The sequence below is a fragment of the Pollicipes pollicipes genome, unplaced genomic scaffold (genome assembly GCF_011947565.3).
Source record: "Pollicipes pollicipes isolate AB1234 unplaced genomic scaffold, Ppol_2.1 Scaffold_6686;HRSCAF=7923_pilon_pilon_pilon, whole genome shotgun sequence".
Lineage (NCBI taxonomy): Eukaryota > Metazoa > Arthropoda > Thecostraca > Pollicipedomorpha > Pollicipedidae > Pollicipes > Pollicipes pollicipes.
In genome coordinates, this window is record NW_023596921.1 from 1,447,101 (window position 1) to 1,466,675 (window position 19,575).

At 55.6% G+C, this 19,575-nt stretch overlaps 2 protein-coding genes across 2 annotated transcripts in view; both read left to right on the forward strand.

Moving 5' to 3' along the window:
- gkt (tyrosyl-DNA phosphodiesterase glaikit) overlaps nt 1-8,057 on the forward strand; it is a gene marked incomplete at its 5' end in the record, with an annotated part of 8,709 nt that extends 652 nt beyond the window's left edge. Inside the window, 8 exon segments of the mRNA XM_037232140.1 lie at nt 1,286-1,416; nt 2,341-2,537; nt 3,193-3,350; nt 3,943-4,108; nt 4,845-4,984; nt 5,683-5,887; nt 6,674-6,884; nt 7,290-8,057. Coding sequence (XP_037088035.1) covers nt 1,286-1,416; nt 2,341-2,537; nt 3,193-3,350; nt 3,943-4,108; nt 4,845-4,984; nt 5,683-5,887; nt 6,674-6,884; nt 7,290-7,457 — 1,376 coding nt within the window.
- A 3,756-nt stretch (nt 8,058-11,813) lies between these two features.
- On the forward strand, nt 11,814-19,245 carry LOC119107257 (transcription factor IIIA). The gene is made up of 7 exons (XM_037230676.1): nt 11,814-11,860; nt 14,847-15,017; nt 15,639-15,805; nt 16,117-16,234; nt 16,531-16,636; nt 17,340-17,540; nt 17,927-19,245. The coding sequence occupies exons 1-7, from the start codon at nt 11,814-11,816 to the stop codon at nt 18,107-18,109; spliced, it is 993 nt and encodes a 330-aa protein (XP_037086571.1). The 3' UTR covers nt 18,110-19,245.
- The last annotated feature ends 330 nt before the right edge of the window (nt 19,246-19,575 follow it).

Consider the following 19,575-nt stretch of genomic DNA (forward strand, 5'->3'; position numbering starts at 1 on the left):
GCTGGGGGAGGCAACTGTGTGTTGTTTTTAACCCTCTTATTGCTCCAGTTCAAAACCAGCACACAAGCTCCCAACGTTCGCATTTCTTGTCATCAGCGCTAGTACTGGTTGTCGCTAAACCTTACAGCATTTCCTTAACGTTTACCGGCTCGCTTCTGTAACACTAGGGCGCCAGGTGCTGGCTCAATGGCCCACTGGCGTGCGCAAGCTGAAACAAAAGTACTTTTCCACCGGTCGCCAGCTGGCGGTGGGAGCGACGGACCGAGGCGGGCATGCCGGTATGGCACGCGCTGCTACCGGCGCGACAATGCCCAACCACACAGAGCGCTTCTCGCACCCGGAGGCAACGGAGGGGTCATCGACGGCAGGTGGCTACCTGGTGGTCCGTCCACCTTTCAGCTGTCCCTGTGTCGCGTGTTGTCGTGACCTGCTGGGGACGGTGTCGGTGTAGCTGTCCTTGTGTCGCGTGCTGTCATGACCTGTTGGGCCGGTGTTGGTGCAGCTGTCCCTGCCTCGCGTGCTGCCGCGATCTGCTGGGGCCGGTGTCGGTGCAGCTGTTCCTGTGTCGCGTGCTGTCGTGACCTGCTGGGGCCAGTGTCAGTGCAGCTGTCCCTGCCTCGCGTGCTGTCGTGATCTGCTGGGGCCGGTGTCGGTGCAGCTGTCCCTGCCTCGCGTGCTGTCGTGATCTGCTGGGGCCGGTGTCGGTGCAGCTGTTCCTGTGTCGCGTGCTGTCGTGACCTGCTGGGGCCAGTTGTCAGTGCAGCTGTCCCTTGTCTCGCGTTGCATGTCGTGATCTGCTGGGGCCGGTGTCGGTGCAGCTGTCCCTGCCTCGCGTGCTGCCGTGATCTGCTGGGGCCGGTGTCGGTGCAGCTGTTCCTGTGTCGCGTGCTGTCGTTGTCCCCCACTAGTCGTAAGCCAAACTAGTCAGTCGTCGCTATCAGCCGATCCCCCTGCCGTTTCTAGACGTTGACCTGTCGATCGGGAAAGCCTTGAGACGCTCGGTTTTGTTTGCTTTGCTTTGTAATGTGTTAACCCCAGTGCCGTGCCATTGATATGTAAATCTTTCACTTCTTTATTTTGCTCTTGCAAAATCCAAAACCTGGATTAGACACAGCTGAGCTATGGCACGGGTGTTCTCAATATGCCATTTTAAAATGGCAGGGTTAAAGTGATACTTATTTAACTAACTATGGGTTTGCTGAAGAAGTCAAAGTTGAACCTCGTAGTTGACTTCGCATGTGTCCGATCTCATGTGTTTTGCGACGTTACCCTGTCTCCACTGAAGGTGGCGCGTCGACGGTGGCCTCGGCCACTAACGATGGCTCCGCGCCAGCCCACGGCGCGCCGCTCCATCGCAAGACAACTGTCAAGGACCGGCTGCAGCAGGCCGAACCCATCTCGTTTTTCTTGACGAAGGTAATGTCCCTTCTCGCGTACAATGGCTGAGCTGCAGCGAGGGCATGCAAAAGCATGGTTTTGTGGTGCATAAAACGTAAAAGATCTATTCTTAAGAAGTCTTGTTCTAGTCCGGTCTAGTCTACACTAGACTAGTAGTCTAGCATTCTTAACCACCGTTTCTTAAGTTAGCAGCGTATTGTCGTCACTGTTCGAGGTGCTCGGTGGAACTAGGGAAACCTCGGAATCCGTTTCAAGTGTCTTAGTCCAACGTGATCCTTTGACATGACTGCGAAGTATTAGTCGGCGTTGTCACATACACGCCTTATGCCAGAACCCATATCAGAAGCCAGCACGACCCTGTCCTTTGCGAACTTTAACTTTTGTCACCAGCAGCTCCAGCCATTGTCCTCAAGAATCCTAACCTTTGTCATCGACAACTCCAACATTTTTCATGAACGGTTCACCTTATAAGCGGGCCAGAGATACGGTGTCACCAGTTACCTCACACGCCGTTACCTGCCGCGCACTGTGAACAGCCTGGCCCACCCGGCGCGCCTAGCTCTCACCGCCGTCCGCTGGGTCTACTCTGCCAGCCGCGTGGGCAGCCAGTGTCTTTCTCTGGGCCTGTGGTACTGCAGTGGCCAGCGGTCGACCTCAGTCGGCGCAGTGTAACAGGTGGTAATTCTGATTTGGGGGGCGGCTGAGAGCTGGGACATTTATTTGCACACCCTGCAAAGCCCAGACGCAGGCAGTAGACGTCCTGACATATGACACGTGATTTTCTCAAATACGTCATGCCATGGAGCTCGCCACGTCAGCAGCCCACAGCCGTACAGTAAAGGGATGGAAAGTACATTTTATGGATGGATGTCGTCCAGCAGTGCACCTGTGACGGCTGCTCCATCTCGCCAAGGGCGTCCGTAACCCGCCGACGGCCGCCAGGTGCGCTCGGTGAAGAGCACGTGGCGCGAGCGGTTGTCGCTGGGCCTAGTGGAGCTGCTGGACCCGTCGTTGGGCGAGCTCAAGGCGTCGCTGCAGCTCAACTTCCTGGTGGACCTGGACTGGCTGCTGGAGGCCTACGGCGTGTACGGTCACCAGCACAAGCCGCTCACCGTGCTGCACGGCATTGACCCGTTCAGGTGACGTGGGCGGCGCGGCCGCGGCGCCGGCCGGCCGTGATACGTCCTGGCTGGAGGTGCGGCAGGTGTGTCCGGCTGCACGGATGGTGCCCGCACGCTCGGCGGCGCGGCCGCGGCGCCGGCCGGCCGTGACGCGTCCCGGCTGGAGGTGCGGCAGGTGTGTCCGGCTGCGCGGTGGTGCCCGCACGCTCGGCGGCGCCGGCCGGACGTGACGCGTCCCGGCTGGAGGTGCGGCAGGTGTGTCCGGCTGCGCGGTGGTGCCCGCACGCTCGGCGGCGCCGGCCGGCCGTGACGCGTCCCGGCTGGAGGTGCGGCAGGTGTGTCCGGCTGCGCGGATGGTGCCCGCACGCTCGGCGGCGCGGCCGCGGCGCTGGCCGGCCGTGATACGTCCCGGCTGGAGATGCGGGCAGGTGTGTCCGGCTGCGCGGATGGTGCCCGCACGCTTGGATGGTGCCCACATAGTGACGAGAATGTGGTCAGGAATAAGATATGTGAAGTGAAAGTGTGGTTCAGCTTCTGGTGTTTCCTATCAAGGGTTGTGTTACACTGTGTTTGTTTCACCCCACCCCCCACCAGCTTGCACCCCCTTTCATCCCATGAAAGCGGGATGTATTTTTCGTCATCGATATTGTGTAATGTTTGTCTGTTTGTGCAGTGCTCCCCAGAGCAACGTCACGGTTCAGAAGGTCAGCATGCCTTACCCATTCGGCACCCACCACACCAAGATGATGCTGTTCGAGTACACGGAAGGCATACGCGTGGTCATCCACACCTCGAACCTTGTGGACGAGGACTGGCAAGACAAGACGCAGGGTAAATGGCTGATGAGGCCGCCCATTAACGCTTCCATGCAGTGTATACTTGTGTGGCGCGAGAAGTATGCCTTGCATGTGACGTGCACGCATGCGCACTTACCGTTCTTGGCGACGATACGAAAGAGGCTGCGATCCAAATTGACGATCCTGCTGAAATGTCTGGTTGATGCATGGCTACAGACTTCTCTGCAGCCATCTGTGTGACTTTATCGCCATCAAGGGTCCGCAGGTTCAGTCAAATAGGTTGCAAGGATGTGAACAGAAATTCATGCCGTCCAACTTTGTCCTACCTCAGCTTAGAGTAGCCACCTCGGGTCATCGACCGCCATCCAGCTGAACCTTGACCCCTCGCAGGTCCTGTCGGTGACCTGCTCCGATTTGTGTTGTGTGGGGCGATTATACACCCGCTTTGCCGCGTCCTCTGCCCATTACCGATCGGCCACAAGTGATGGGAGTAGGAATGTGACATGCCGCTGAACAAGGGCTCCTGTAGCACGTATTCGTGGACACCCTTACCACCTACCTGACTGTGTTTGGGACCGCCGCGCGCCACTGACCTGTGATGACGGACGTCTGGCGCACGTGTGCAGGTCTGTGGGTGAGCCCGCTGCTGCCGCCGCTACAGGCCTCGGCCGGCGACGGTGAGGCGCCCACCGGGTTCCGCTCCGACCTGAGTCGCTACCTGGCGGCCTACAAGCTGCGCTGCCTGACGCCTTGGCTCGAGGTGGTGGCCCGACACGACTTCAGCGCCGTTCGGTGGGTACCCGCCGCTCGTGCGGTCGGTGTGGCGGGGGTTGGTGGCCCGACACGACTTCAGCGCCGTTCGGTGGGTACCCGCCGCTCGTGCGGTCGGTATGGCGGAAGGTGGTGGCCCGACACGACTTCAGCGCCTTTCGTTGGGTACCCGCCGCTTGTGCGGTCGGTCTGGCGGGGGTTGGTGGCCCGACACGACTTCAGCGCCGTTCGGTGGGTACCCGCCGCTTGTGCGGTCGGTCTGGCGGGAGGCAGCTATTGTAAGCCTGCACCCGAGGGGATAGGTCTAGTCAGACCATAAACATTGTCTTGAATGTGCATAGTTCGGAATGGGAGACTGGACTGGTTTGCAGTGTATTTCATGCATCTCTTGGAACATATGACAGCTGACAATGAAGCCGAACAGAGGGCTGGACTGAACTATCCTTCGAATGGCCGAGTGGTATGCCGTTACACATGAGCTCAGTGCTGCCCTCACGCGGTGTCAGGCCGGCCGCGGTCCGGCTGTGTCCGACCGTGCCCAGCTTTGTCCGCTGTGTCGAGCTGTATCCGGCCGTGCCCGGCTGTATCCGGCCGTGCCCGGCCGTATCCGGCCGTGCCCGGCTATATCCGGCTGTGTCCGGCTGTATCCGGTCGTGCCCGGCTGTGTCCGGCCGTGTCCGGCTCAGGCGATGGCCAGTGCTGCCGCCTCGCCGCCGGTGCCTGCCCGACTGACCTGATGTGTGCCGCCTGCCGGCAGTGTGTTCTTCGTGGGCTCGGTGCCGGGCCGGTACCAGAGCGCTGCCATGGATCTGTGGGGACACCGCCGCGTGCGCCGGCTCCTGCAGAAGCACGCCGTCAGGAAGAACTGGAACCTGGTCATCCAGTGCTCTTCCATCGGTACGGCCCGCTGTCGCGCGGCAGGTCTGGATCTGCGGTGCCGTAATCCGTGGGCGGTGTTTTACCCTGGGTACTGCACTGGAACGTTGCCGCAGGCGTGAGATCGTCTTCAGAGTACTCCCCATCTTTTGGAATCTGCGCTCTGAAGTATAACTTCTTTCTGGATGAGCTAGGCGCGTGACATAAAGCATAGTATGCGGTTCAGGAGTATGTAATGTAATTTCTTACATGCCTTACTCATAGTCGATGTTGTGACGGGCTCAGTACGTGTACTTAAATGTTGCTTAATTTCGTTTCGAAAGCGTCGACGTATTTTCCAATTATTGACGTATAATCAGCACCGACCCTCGGGGTTTTCCTGGGCACTGTCGGTGTGTGCCGGCTTTACTGACCGCTCCCAGGGCGGCCTGGCCCGACCGATGACTGTCGATGTGTGCCGGCTTTGCTGGCCGCTCCCAGGGCGGCCGGGCCCGACCGATGACTGCCGATGTGTGACGGCTGTGCTGACCGCTCCCAGGGTGGCCGGGCCCGACCGATGACTGCCGGTGTGTGACGGCTGTGCTGACTGCTCCCAGGGTGGCCGGGCCCGACCGGTGACTATCGATGTGTGACGGCTGTGCTGACCGCTCCCAGGGCTTCTGGGTGCCGGGCCCGGCCGATGACTGCCGGTGTGTGATGGCTGTGCTGACCGCTCCCAGGGCGGCTGGGCGCCGGGCCCGACCAGTGGCTGCTGGGGGAGCTGCGCGAGAGCCTGACGGGCGGGCCGAGCGCCGCGCGCGCCACCGTCATCTACCCCACCGAGGAGAACGTGCGCAACAGCGTGGAGGGCTACGACGGTGGCTCGTGCCTGCCCTACCACCACAAGACGCACGTGCAGCAGCTGTGGCTGCGCGACATGCTGCAGTGAGTGTCGCCCGCTGAGACGGCGGCCGCCGAGGCGTCCCTGATGTACAGCCAGGCGTGCAGGTTTGCCCACGGCGATCCTGGAGGCAGGCATGATGAGAGCAGGGAGGTGTTCTGTTGTATGAATACGGATCCTGCTCTGTAGTCACACGTAAGCGTTAGGTACGCCATTGACTCAATTATTTTGCATTTTACATACGTCCGTCGAGCGATCCGGCGTGCCATCGCATGGCACCTACAGGGGGCTCGCTCTACCCGCGGCTGCAGGGCGGCACGCGGCCAGCTCCTGTTCCGACGCCGCTGCGCTCGCTCCTGTTCTGACGCCGCTGCACTTGCTCCTGTTCTGACGCCGCTGTGCTCGCTCCTGTTCTGACGCCGCTGCGCCTCTCCTGTTTTGACGCCGCTGCACTCGCTCCTGTTCTGACGCCGCTGTGCTCGTTCCTGTTCTGACGCTGCTGCATCCACTCCTGTTCTGACGCCGCCGCGCTCACTCCTGTTCTGACGCCGCTGCGCTTGCTCCTGTTCTGACGCCGCTGCACTCACTCCTGTTCTGACGCCGTCGCGCTCGCTCTGTTCTGACGCCGCTGTGCTCACTCCTGTTCTGACGCCGCCGCGCTCACTCCCGTTCTGACGCCGCTGCACTCGCTCCTGTATTGACGCCGCTGCACTCGCTCCTGTTCTGACGCCGCTGCACTCGCTCCTGTAGTGACGCCGCTGCACTCGCTCCTGTTCTGACGCCGCTGCGCTTGCTCCTGTTCTGACGCCGCTGCGCTTGCTCCTCTCCAGCCAGTGGCGGAGCGAGTCGCGTGGTCGGAGCGGCGCCATGCCGCACATCAAGACGTACACCCAGCTGTCTGCCGACCTCACCCGCATGGCCTGGTTCATGCTGACCTCGGCCAACCTCTCCAAGGCGGCCTGGGGTGCCACCGAGAAGCAGGGGCAGCAGCTCTTCATCCGCTCCTACGAGGCCGGTGTGCTGTTCATCCCGAAAATGCTGGTACGACATTTGGATCATTGTTTATAACTCAGCATGTGCGGCGTGTTTGCGATGCTCTGCTACGTGTTGATGCGCGGTGTCGGTAAGAAAAGAACATTGTTCTGGGTCTTTATGCACAGGCATTCGCAATCGGTTTGTGCGGCAGATGACAGACGCGCGCGGCCCCCATCTAGTCCATGCTCAAGACTCTCGTGTGTCACAGAATCAAAGCTGGGGAATTAACTGACCTTGGATAGCGGTAATATGACGTCAGACGTTTTAACATCAAAGAATCGATGGGTACTAACTTGCAATGCTTTGGGTTGTGTGTTCCGAGCCTGGTGGCGTTTGTCCGCCTAAGTACACCCGTGCCGACAGCCTGTCGCGGCGCATGAGCAGCCGTCACCGTCTGCGCGCGTCCGGCAGGGGTGCGAGTTTCTGCGGGCGGCGGACGGAGACACGCCGGCCCCGGGCGCCATCAGCCTGCCGTTCTCGCTGCCGCTGACGCCGTACGGCGACGCCGACAAGCCGTGGTTCGCCGACACGGGCCACGCCCTGCCCGACGCCATGGGACGCACCCTGGTCCGCACGTGATCGAGCTCCCGCCGCCACTATCGTCAGCGGACGGACGGCGCCCACATCCGTGTCCGCCGGCTCACGGACGTCACCCACGTGCGCGCTGGTGTGTCCGTGTGGCCTGCAGGAGAGATGGCAGCACTGGCTTGGAGGAGGGCGTGTGTATGCCCGGGCCGACCGTTTGGCACCACAGGGTCGGCCGTCGCTGTGCTTCCTCTGTGGTACGTTGAATTTGATATGGTTGCACCCAGGCTAGGGTATGTGCTTGTGATCATTGTTGGCTGGAGCGGTTCAAAGTACAACGTTACTTTTGTCGTCCTGTGGGGTTGCGAACTATTTGCGACCTCCAATTCCGTGCACTGTTTTTGTATGCAGGATGCAATGTTTGTATGCAGGGTGCAGTGTTTGTTTTTGTATGCAGGTCACGATGTTTGCGACCAGACGGAGGTCAGACATTTGCCAAGTGTGTGATGTTGCTTGAGATAGGCGTGTTGCAGTCTTGTAGCAAATATGTGATCTGTTTGTGCCACTGCCTCAGAGATGTCTTCAACTGCTTAAGCATCATGCAGCTTGATAACAACATTCCTGTTCCATGTTGCAACTATATATTTTTGGAGATATGCGTGTGTGTGGTGGAACACCTCGTTGCAGGGAGACTGCACTGCCGGCTGTCCGTCCAACTGGTGCAGCTATGGATGGACACCGTGCTCCCCTGCCGTCACTCTGCAGCGGCTCCGCTCGGATCGCGCTCGAGTGCCGCGTATTTATTGCTCTGTGCTGGGTTTCTGTGATCAGTAGCTGGACGGAAAGTGTGGGATAACGCCACCGTCTAAAGCAACTTTGGGGAGCAGCTGACACTCATTGGGCTATTTTTTGGAATCTCCGGTTACCCGTTGACATGGAGTCCTGGACTTGTGGACGTCTGTCGTAGCTACCTGGTCAGAGGTAAGCGGATACTGAATACCCGTGCCAACTGGATAAAAGGGATGGTCCCCTCCGTGCATTGCGCAGCTCCCTTCTCGTCATGGATGATAAGCAGGCCTCAGATAGAGAAGCTATTTACGGAGCCTGTTTTCACTTGACTTAAATCCATTGGTCTGGCAGTGGTGTAAGGTATACGCCCAGACGGCAGTAAATGAGAAGTCTTGGAGTGATTGTGCGTGAAGATTGACCCGAAATCATGATGGGAAGCCAGTCGTCATGCTTGCAGGTCCGCATGACCTCTGTTGATCACGTTATTATTTGGTCTTAGTCTTCTGCGCTTTCCAAAAGTACTCCCAGGAGCTCTTTTCACCAAGACGATACAGCTGTTTACAACCTGCGTTCGCTTTAAAGGCAGTCTCTTAATTTCCTTCCTGCGATGGTAGACATGTGTTACCATATCCTTGGAGCTCACATATGGGCGCACCATTTAGAGACGTTTAAGAGGTTACAAAGACAAATACTTGGTACATTTGCATGGATAGTGGCACACACGAGGCACGCGATTGCAAACTCGCGTGCGGCTCGCGAGGGTCCGCGGGGGTGGGTGAATCCTGCGTATCAGTGCGATTCGTTGCCGTTACATTTTGGATTCCATTTCGCGACAATGATAGTGATCTTGGTGAAGCTTCAATGAACGACCAACAAACTAGACAAGCTTGAACCTGTCGACGATGCACGTTGCGTGTGTAGCTATATATGTTTGCAGGTGCAGGGGTATGACCTTGTAGCATGATGTGGGTTAAAACATGATGCACCAAACGCCAAGCATGTCTGATGTAGCAGTCACATGGTGGTAACAGTGGTATTCTTCAAGTACTTCACCTTTTTTAGAAGAAGAAAAATCTCCACCGCGAGCGTTTTGCGCGCAGTGCGGCACAGGCTCAACCAGCTCGCGTTAGCAGGATTGCCCAACTTTGAAAGGTGTACTACTTGCAGTCCGTCCGCCAATGATGGCAACATCTGACGGCAATGCATGAGTCTTATTCATCGGACCGTGGTCTGGCATATCCACCGACATCATCAGCAAGATGTGTTTGGTCCTAATAAGTGTGAATCGCATGATCCGGACTCGTGTGTAAGGTGCACTACGCTAATAGACGTATATGTACCGTACCGAAAACGCTGGCCTTGCTTCAGTCTTCGTTTCCCGGGGCTTGATCCGTTTCCTTGGGGTGGCTGTTGGCATAATATCTCGGCAGAGTATGTCTCTGGATGTCAGAGCGATATCAAGCCTTGCTCGTTGAAATTGTACAATAGGTGCACTACTTTAAGAGGGTGCTACGACAGTCCCTCTGCACGACATGATGGCAGCATGTCACGACAACGGAGTAGTCATATTAATTGAACCCAAGTGTTGTAGTTTAAGCGACAATGTCGTCACGATGTGTTTGGTCCTAATAAGTGTGAATCACATTATCCAGGACTCATGTATGGGATGCACTACGCTAATAGACGTCAATGTACCGTACCGAAAGCGTTGGCTTGGCTTCGGTGTTTGGTTCCCGTGGCTTGGTCCGTTTTTTAAGACTGCTGGAAATGCTTCAGTTCCATTGACATTGTTGGGTTTTTCTCTGTGCTGTCTGTTTGGAAATATCAATTTGAGACACAAATGTAAAGAACTGGAATACTTTTCTTGATTGCTCGAATGTACGTAATTTGGTGCTTATGCTGCCCTTTTAGTACATGCTATAAATCGTCGGCTGTCTGCATGTTAAAAATCATATGGCCTGTTTGCGGCCGAAATTATTATATTATGAGATGGTGATTTCTTGAAGATGATGGGCAATCATGCGAACATTGTGAGTAGCAGTGGTCGAAACGACGTAGTGAATAATGTTAATTGCCTGCTCATTATTTTTGGTGCTAAAGATGTCGTTTGGATTGTATGATTTCAAAGTTGGGCAATCCTGCTAACGCGAGCTGGTTGAGCCCGTGCCGCACTGCGCGTAAAACGCTCGCAGTGGAGATTTGTGTTCTTCTAAAAAAGGTGAAGTACTTGAAGAATACCGATAGAAAACCAATATTTGAATAATTATGGTCATGTGAAGGGATTCCTGGTACAAATTTTTGGAACCATTTTTCATGCATGATTGGATGCTGGCCAATCAGCATTGAACCAGGCAGAGGTCAACCCAGCATTCAGGTGAATTGTGGTTGGGAACTTAGCTGGGTGAGTGAATTGTCAGGCTTTGGGGTCAAAGGCAGCAGATTAGCAGCCAACCAGCCATACATGTAGAGAGGCTGCCAGTGAGCTAAATTATAATAGTGGAAATTTATGTGAATTTCTGCACATCTTAGTGAAATAGTGTTGAAATAGTGTAGTGAAAACAGTTTAATTTACATATCAAGCAATTATGCAGTCTTTTCTATGCTTCAGTTATCTTCCCTTCATTTTCAGTGATGCTGATATGTCTACACCTAAAGATGAGTACCATTGTGAGCATGCTGGATGTCATGCAAAGTTTTCAAGACCCGACCGACTAGAGATCCATTACCGCACTCACACTGGGGAGGTAAGGCAGGGAAGAGCATGTATCTGTGGTGATTTTGTGACATAGTTGCTGGCATTCATCATTCACATTTGTATTCAGATGCCTTCTGTTAAGTAAGGCTCAACTGAGCTAAATAAAGCCTTGGATAGTGAAAGGCATTTTTATACTTGTGCTGCAGTTTATTTAGGAGACATTCCCATCTAACAGTCAGGTTTCCATGGTTTCTTTGTCACTATGTTCTGCAGTCCAGGGTTGCTGCATTGCAAACATTGTGCTCTATTAACATACATACACTGGTATACTGATGTGCAACTGACAGTTCTTCATCACTTGTGCATGGGCTGATGTGATCCTGAATCACTATGTCCTCATTTAACATGCTAGTGTAGAGATCCCATTTGGGTGAGCTCATTTCTCATAGTGTGTGGTCTGGCTCCTGTGAAGGTAGCTCCACCAACCTTGTTTGGGAGCCTCTCCCCAGACTGCAAACCTGTTGCTGTGAAATCCAGGCAGCATGCCAGATCTGATACTCAGTTCATCAAGACTGAGACAGACAAACTCTTGGCAGTGGGGGTCATTGAGCTCAGTGATTTCCCATGGAAGGCCCAGGTAGTTGCCACAGCCAATGAGAATCACAAGAAACATATGGTGATTGACGACTCATATGGCAAATCGTTTCACCGTGTTGGATGCCTATCCTCTCCCTAACATAGACAAACAGGTGGGAAAGGTAGCTTGCTACAAAGTGTGCGACACTCTGGACTTCCGCAGCGTGTGTCATCAGACACCTATCAAGTATGATGAGAAACCTTATACAGCATTTGAGGCTGGTGGTAAGCTTTATCAGTTCGGTGGGATCCCCTTTGGGGTCACCAATGGGGTTTCTGCCTTCCAAAAGATGATCGACGCCATCATTAAAGACGAGCGACCCAAGGACGCATTCACGTGTGTGGACAATGGCACCGCGTGTGGCGTGACGAAGGCTGAACATGACGAGCACCTAGAGCGCTTCCTCGCAGTAGCAAAGATGTACACTAAACCTTCAACAAGGATAAGTGTACCTTCAGTAAGGGGTCTGTGAGCCTCCTGGGCTACAGCATAGCCGATGGTATCATTAAGCCAGATGCTAAGGACCTGAAACCGCTCATGGACCTTCCCCTGCCGCACGATATCGCCTCCCTTCGTCATGCGCTGGGAATGTTCTTGCACTACTCTCGTTGGATATCAGGGTTCCCAGAGAAGATCCGTCCACTTGTTGGACGGATCAGCACAGCAGCAGCAGCAGCACGTTCCCACTCAAGCAGGCAGCTACTGATGCCTTTCATAAGCTGAAACGAGATGTAGAGAAAACTGTTGTCACCGCCATAGACGGCACGTCCCCCTTTGTCTTGGAGACGGATACCTCAGACTACGCAGTCGCAGCGACGCTTTTGCAGAACGGTAGGTCTATGGCTTTCTTTTTACGGACCCTGTGGGATAGCGAATGCCGTCATTCAGCCGTTGAGAACGAGGCTTACGCGATAGTTGAAGCACTGCGGAAGTGGGGGCAGGTACTGCTGAGCCGGAATTTTCAGCTGGTTACCGGCTAAAGATCGGTCGCTTTGATATACGACGCGAAGCAACCTGGAAAAATATTTTAAAAAAACGAGAAGGTCACGCGTTGGCGTGTATTGAGCTCTCCTGTTTTTCGTACGACATCATCTCTCGTCCGGGGTCAGAGAATGCTGCAGCAAACGCCTTCTCTCGAAGCTACTGTGCCACTGTCGATGGGACCACTCTCATAGGCCTACACGTATTGTTCTTTCACCCCGGCATCACCCGAATGTCACATTTCGTGCAGTGCAAAAATTTGCCATTCTCTGTAAGCGGCAGAAAGAACACGACCATTTCGCGTCCTGTGTGTGCAGAGATGAAACCACAGTTCCATGTACCTTCCCAAGGGACGCTTATTAAGGCGGCTCAGCCTTTTGAAGACTGAACATCGATTTCAAGGGGCCGCTGACCGCCTCGTATCGAAATCGACACATGCTCATTATTGTAGGCGAGTTTTCAAGATTTCCGTTCGTTTTTCCGTGCGCCGATCTGACGTCTACCACTGCTATTGAATGCTTGTGTCGCCTCTTTGCCATATTCAGCATGCCTGCCTTGGTGCATTCCCACCGTGGCCCGACCTTCAGGCCGGCGGGGCTGAGCCAGTTTCCACACAGTCGCGTAATAGTGTGCAGCCGCACGGCAGCTTTTAACCCGGGAGGGAACAGCCAAGTAGAGCGGTACAACGGCACTATCTGGAGGGCCGTGTCTCTGGTGCTACGATCGCGCGGTCTAAAAACTTAGCAGTGAGAAGAGATCCTTCCGGATGCCCTCCATTCCATCCGTGGCCTCTTGTGTACCGCCATCAATGTTACGCCGCAGGAACATCTTTTTCAATGTCAGCGTCACTCGACCAGTGGTCATATCGTGCCGACGTGGCTAGCTTCCCCGGGCAGAGTTCTCAGGAGGAGACATGTGCGTAGTAGTAAGTACGGACCTCTTGTCGATGCGGTCGAGTTGTTGGAAGCAAGCCTTGAGTACGCCATGTTCGTTTAGCTGACGGCCGTGAGACCACTGTCGCTGAGGCATCGAGCCTCTCGCGGGGACGCCTCTCCGGCCGAGCGTCACGCAACTGACCCTGGAGACACTTCACTTTCAGAGGTGCCAGCTGCACTGAATGCTCCACCTCCTGATGTCCCCTCTGTGCCCGACCACATGATAGAGGTGCCTTCTGCACCACCCCCACGTCCGCCAGTGCCGGTGCCTTCAGATACAGACGCAGCTGTTTGTAAAGAACAAAGTGTCTCCGCCGAGTCTTCCGGCGAGTCAGTTGCGACGCTCCTCTCGTAAAACAAGCGTGACTGGGTGTTTCCGGGACCACGCCATGTAAATGGTCATTGCGCGGCTATGAGCGTGTAAAGCGTGGGTAACGCCCGAGTGGCTGCGTAATGCACTCTGTTACCGGAGCCTTCTATCGCTAATCACGACACACAGTCAAAGTGCAAGTAGGAGTGTTCGAGTGTTTCTGTTGTTATGTGATATTAACTGGTAGGCGGGGGTGGATGTGGTGATTTTGTGATATGGTTGCTGGCATCCATCATTCACAGTTGTCTTCAGACGCCTTCTGTCAAGTAAGGCTCAGTTGAGCTAAGTAAAGCCTTGTATAGTAGAGGGCATTTTCATATTTCTGCTACAGTGTCATCTCACCTGACCTTGGGGACGATTCAAGACTATATGCTAAGTTTGCTGCTGGTCATCGCATAGTAGGCAGACGGACACGGAGTCACACAGACAGACAGACACATGCACCGTTGTTTTCAAACATTGCCATTCTTAAACCAAAGCATTTGGGAATCATATCCAGAATGCTATGTAAAAAGCACTGACATGCTGCACATTTGGCCTTCTCCTGACAGAGGCCATTCGTGTGCAGCTGGGCTGGCTGCGACAAGTCGTACTCACGTCAGCAGCATCTGCGTCGCCACGTGACGTTCGCCCATCAGAGCTTGCAGTCACCAGTGCAGGGAGAGCTTCAGGTGAACCAAGTGCCATCGCACCCCCTCCCTGTGGTGCTAGGGACGGTGTTTAGGGGTGATGCTTTGTTGGTTTTGGGCAACTCTTAAATGATGTTGTTTTGAATGTACTACTTTGTTGATTATTGTGGCATGCAGAGAAAACCAGCAAATACATTTTGATGTGGTTTTGCTGTCTATTGTTTATTTTCCTTCCATAACAAAAGAAAGCATGACAGGGGCATTGAGGTCTGGTAGCAGTTTAGGGTATATTATTTTGCTACATATCAAGTACTTAATTTGTGTCCAGGTCTTTTTAAATCTGCCAGTGATTGCTGCACAGAGCCGCCAAATTGGCCTCCACCCAGTGTGACCCCTTGGGCCGCCAGGTGTCCAGTGGAGGGCTGTGACAAGATTCTGAAGACGGCAGACACGTTCAAGAAGCACGCGCGCTCCCACCGGCGGCGACAGCACGTGTGCGGCCACTGCGACCGCGGCTTCGCTAAGCGCCAGCATCTCAAAATCCACCAGCACGAGCATACGGGCATCAAGCCATTCAGGTGGGCTGCTCTGCCATACGGGCATCAAGCCATTCAGGTGAGCTGCTCTGCCAGATGGGCATCAAGCCATTCAGGTGGGCTGCTCTGCCAGACGGGCCCCAAGCCATTTAGGTGGGCTGCTCTGCCAGACGGGCATCAAGCCATTCAGGTGAGCTGCTCTGCCAGACGGGCATCAAGCCATTCAGGTGAGCTGCTCTGCCAGACGGGCATCAAGCCATTCAGGTGGGCTGCTCTGCCAGACCGGCCCCAAGCCAAGCGGGGGATGGGAGAGAGGCTGGACCTGGCCGGGGTGGCCGGGTCGCGTTACGGGTCAGTAACCGGTGGGCTCGCTTTGACCGGCATCTCCTCGGTGACGGATGACAGTTCGGTGACGGAGGCGATCTGACACATCACATGATCAGCGTTTGGATGAGCCAGTCGTCACTCGCGAGGTCCAGGGGCGCGGGTTTGGCGGCGGCGGCGGTGACCGCGCCGCTGGCCCGGCTGTCAGCCGATGACCGCGCCGCTGCCCGGTCTGTCAGCTGGTGACCGCGTTGCTGGCCCGTCTGTCAGCTGGTGACCGCACTGCTTGCCCGGTTGTCGGCCGGTGACGGATGGCACGTCTACTCCATGCCACTTCAGGTGCTCCAGAGAGGGCTGCCACCGCGAATTCCTGCTGCCCAGCAAGCTGAAGGCGCACGAGCGCCAGCACGACAAGTACCGCTGTCCCAGCGACGGCTGCGGCGCCCAGCTGGACAGCTGGAAGCAGCTGCTGCAGCACCGACGCCAGCTGCACAGCGCGCCGCGGGGTGAGCCGCGCGGCAGCGGGTCGGCTGTGCGCCATGGCGGTGTTCACTGGAGGGCTGATGGATGGCCGGATTTGCTTGAAACGACTTGTCACATTAAAATAGAAATCATATCGTAGTGATGCGATTTGTTTCGCAATAGTTGTTTCGCCGTGATGACGTTCTGTTGCTCTCCGCATATATATGTTTGTCAAGCGCGTTCTGTTCAATGTTCCAAGCACCAAAAATAACTGAAAGAATTAAACTGTGCAGTTGCTTACGCCTGTTAACATATCCATACATGTACGCCACTGTTGTTTTCGTGTGTGTTTCAGAGCACAAGTGCCCGACGTGTGCGCACACGTTTTTGAGCCGAGCCGCGCTGAAGGTGCACAGACGGGTACACGGCGAGACCAGGGACATCTTCCACTGCCCATACGAGGACTGTCCCAGGTCGGTGTCCCCCCCCCCCCCCATCTCCTCTGAAGGTGCACAGACGGGTGCACGGCGAGACCAGGGACATCTTCCACTGCCCATGCGAGGACTGTCCCAGGTCGGTGTCCGCCCCCGGTTGGCCGTTACGGTAGCTGGCCGGTATCCGGGCTCCCTGCTTGTTGGCGCCGGGTTGTGTGTGTGCTGTACTGGACTGCGCTTCGGTGTACCGTTGTCGTGGGGCTCTTGAAGAAGCCGGACGTGATGCAGGTTCATTAAGATTTCCGCGATCGGTCGGACAGATGTCATCTTTTCAGGTATTACTATTTCAAGAGGAACCTCATCAGTCATACCCGATCATCACATGAAGGAAAGGGCTTTATCTGCTCTGTGGAGACCTGCAAGAAGAAGCTATCCACCCAAGTATGTTTGTACAAATGACCCCCTCAGATACGCCAAAACGCGCCCCAGATCCGATCTGTTCGACTCCTGTCTTGACCTTATTTGTCCTCCTTTCGATCCTCCCCCCCCCCCCCCCCTCCCTCCATCACACTGACGCAGCCTCGTGACATTTTTGTGTGACCTCATAGCGGTTCAAAGTCGGTTTTGCTGCGAATTGACACCACTGGCCAATGGCTTGTCATCGACGCCCCGCAAAGAGCCAAGTAGTTGGCGTGCCCCGTGCATGGCGAGATGAAGTCACGTGATGAGCTCATTACACCGGACGTTCCCGCGCCTGGTCCCTCTCAATCGCGCCAGGTAACTTCGGCTTAGAGCTGCTATCGAGTGACCAAACATCCGCTCAGCCATCTCCTCTCCGTGTGCAGATTGTACCGTATTCTTATTTGCTTCAGCTTATATCAAGAAATAGCGACAAGTTGGCGTACTTTTTCAAAATGTGTTTTATATTGCTGGTGAATTTATTCGTTTCAGAATTTGAATCAGTGTGAATGTTTCACATTATAGCACTTAAAGGTACTGAATCGTGAGGAGGACAGTTCGATTCCACCAGTCTGATCCCTAAATGGATTTGGCCAGTTTACCAAGCCGCTGCGACAAACATTTAACCGAGCAGGCGTCTGCCGGCGATGGCCTGGCAGTGATGACCATCGTTCTGTTGTTGCAGCAAAAACTAAGCCAGCACATGCGTCTGCACGATGGGAGCCAGCCGGCGCCGCGACCGCGACGGAAGCAGAGGCCTCGCCGCGACCGGGGCGTGCGGCGCGGGCCACAGGGCTCGCTCTTCTCCCACCTGACGGGCGAGCCGGTGCCCAGCGGCGTCGAGGCTGAGGCCGCACCCGCGCCCACCTCCACCGCGCCACTGGAGGTGAGGCGGCGTGCCGAGCGATGCAAGGGACCGTCATCGGCCCGATGGCGGAGTGGGGAGGACGGCAGACCGATGGTGATCTCGTGGTATCAATACTGACAATTTAACTGAACACGCTTCGAGTGTTGTTTTTTTCTGCAACCACTCCGTCGTGAGAATCGGGATGCGCATCACTTGCGACTGTCGAAGTGTTCGCCAATGCTCGAGTAAATTGCCTCTAATTACAGTCCAAGCCTAAACCAGATGGATTTCCCTATACCAGTGCATGGCGGTCGGTCAATGGCGTGCGCGCCAGTCGTGCGCGGCCATCAGCGTCTGCCAGAGGCAGCGGGTCGTGCGGTACCCGGTGCCCGGCGGCTGACGAGACTTGGCGGCCGTCGTTGCAGCCGGCCGAGGTGGAGCGGGTGGTGGCGGAGACGGAGCGGCTGGCCTGGCGGTGTCACGCGCCCAGCAGAAAGCGGCCGCGCCTCGCCCAGCTCGAGGACTCGGTCGGCGGCGGCTGGGTCGAGCACCTCGTGCGCTCCTGCTCCGAGACCGAGTCCCACAGCGACGAGGCGTCCCACCTGTGATGTCCTGCTGGAGTACCGAGGCCCACAGCGACGAGGCGCCCCACCTGTGACGTCCTGCTACGCTCCTGCTGGGGCACCGAGGCCCACAGCGACGAGGCGCCCCACCTATAACGTCCAGCCACGCTGCTGCTGTGAGATCGAGGCCCGCAGCGACACTCCGCAGCCCACTTATGCGGATTACAGCCCAACCCTGTCAATTACTCCGGAATCCATTAACCCCACGGATCCACGTATTTTACAATTTTTGAGTTCGTTCCGGACCAGTACATTAAAAAGTGTTTCTAAGAACGAGTCTTATGAGTTCATCGCACATCGTCTATTTATTGCAAAATGTCGACTTATACTACATTTAGCTGCTTCAGGACATGTTCGACTTTTCAATCCGTCGATTCGTTAGAGACAACTCGTATTGGTCAGTTTGTGAGTCCAGTCCAGTCATAGCTTATTGTTTTCCGATCCGGAACATTCTATATATTAACGATAAACCATGAATGCGTAACCGGCGAGGAGCGCCTACGTCCTGTTCCACGTGCTGATTTTTTCTTACAAAGTTGTGGCCTGTGGTGGTCCCAACAATATCCCGATGACCTGTGTGAACCGAATGTGCACGGGTCGTCCTCAGGTGTGTAATGTCGCATCCTTCTGCGTCTACACTGCTGGCCAGTGGCGCGTCCCCGCCTCGCGGGGGCCCGGTCCTTTCCCCACCGGCCAGGGTTTGACATCGCTGCTGTCGCTGCATGGACGGGGTGCTCTGTAGTCATTTTTGTTGGAGCCACTAGCTAGTTTATGTAATGTCTAAGGCGTCGCCCCGCGTTGTCTGTTGATCTAGAGCCGCAGAGATTTATCACCCGTCAGAGGGGACCCCCGCCCGTGCGGGACGTGTATGGTATGGTGCAGTCGCTTGACCTAGTCCCGTTCAGAGACCCGTTCGCCTTCCCACATGCGAGATGGGTTGTCGTGGGGAGAACTGTTCTGGGGCACAATACCGGTAGCAGAAAAATATTGTGTTGTGGTGTGAAGCCACACACGGACTAATTTGTTTGAACCATACTAACTATGAGCGACGTGCCAAAAGAAACCATTTGTTTCGTTGTGATGGAGATAGCGACGAACCCAATACACATGTGCATTAACCAGTCTGTGTGTGCCAAGCCACATGGTTTGCCGCTTGGGACGCGATGCAGTGCAGCGGGGTCAGTTTAGGAAAGTCGCACGGTTTTGCCACTGCACGCTTCGAGTTCGGCTTAACAGCAACGGCGTGTTCCGTTTGTAGAGGACGCCTGCGCGTGGTAGGTTCCTGGAGACAGTGTGCACAGCGGACGCGGAGAATGGAACACGCGCGCCACATTCGAGCAGCATCGACAGCTCTCCATCCCGATGGCTGTGCGCTGAAGGGCGGCGACATCTGTGACGTCACCAGGCGGTTCAGCTCGTCGTCAGCTGTCGTCGCCAGTCTCGTCGCGGAG

Excerpts from the sequence above, each read along its gene's own strand:
- LOC119107257 (XM_037230676.1), top strand. The coding sequence starts at position 11,814 with ATGATCGACGCCATCATTAAAGACGAGCGACCCAAGGACGCATTCAC. Across the intron at positions 16,637-17,339 it reads AGAAGAAGCTATCCACCCAA|CAAAAACTAAGCCAGCACAT; the intron begins GTATGTTTGTAC and ends CTGTTGTTGCAG. Across the intron at positions 17,541-17,926 it reads CCTCCACCGCGCCACTGGAG|CCGGCCGAGGTGGAGCGGGT; the intron begins GTGAGGCGGCGT and ends CCGTCGTTGCAG.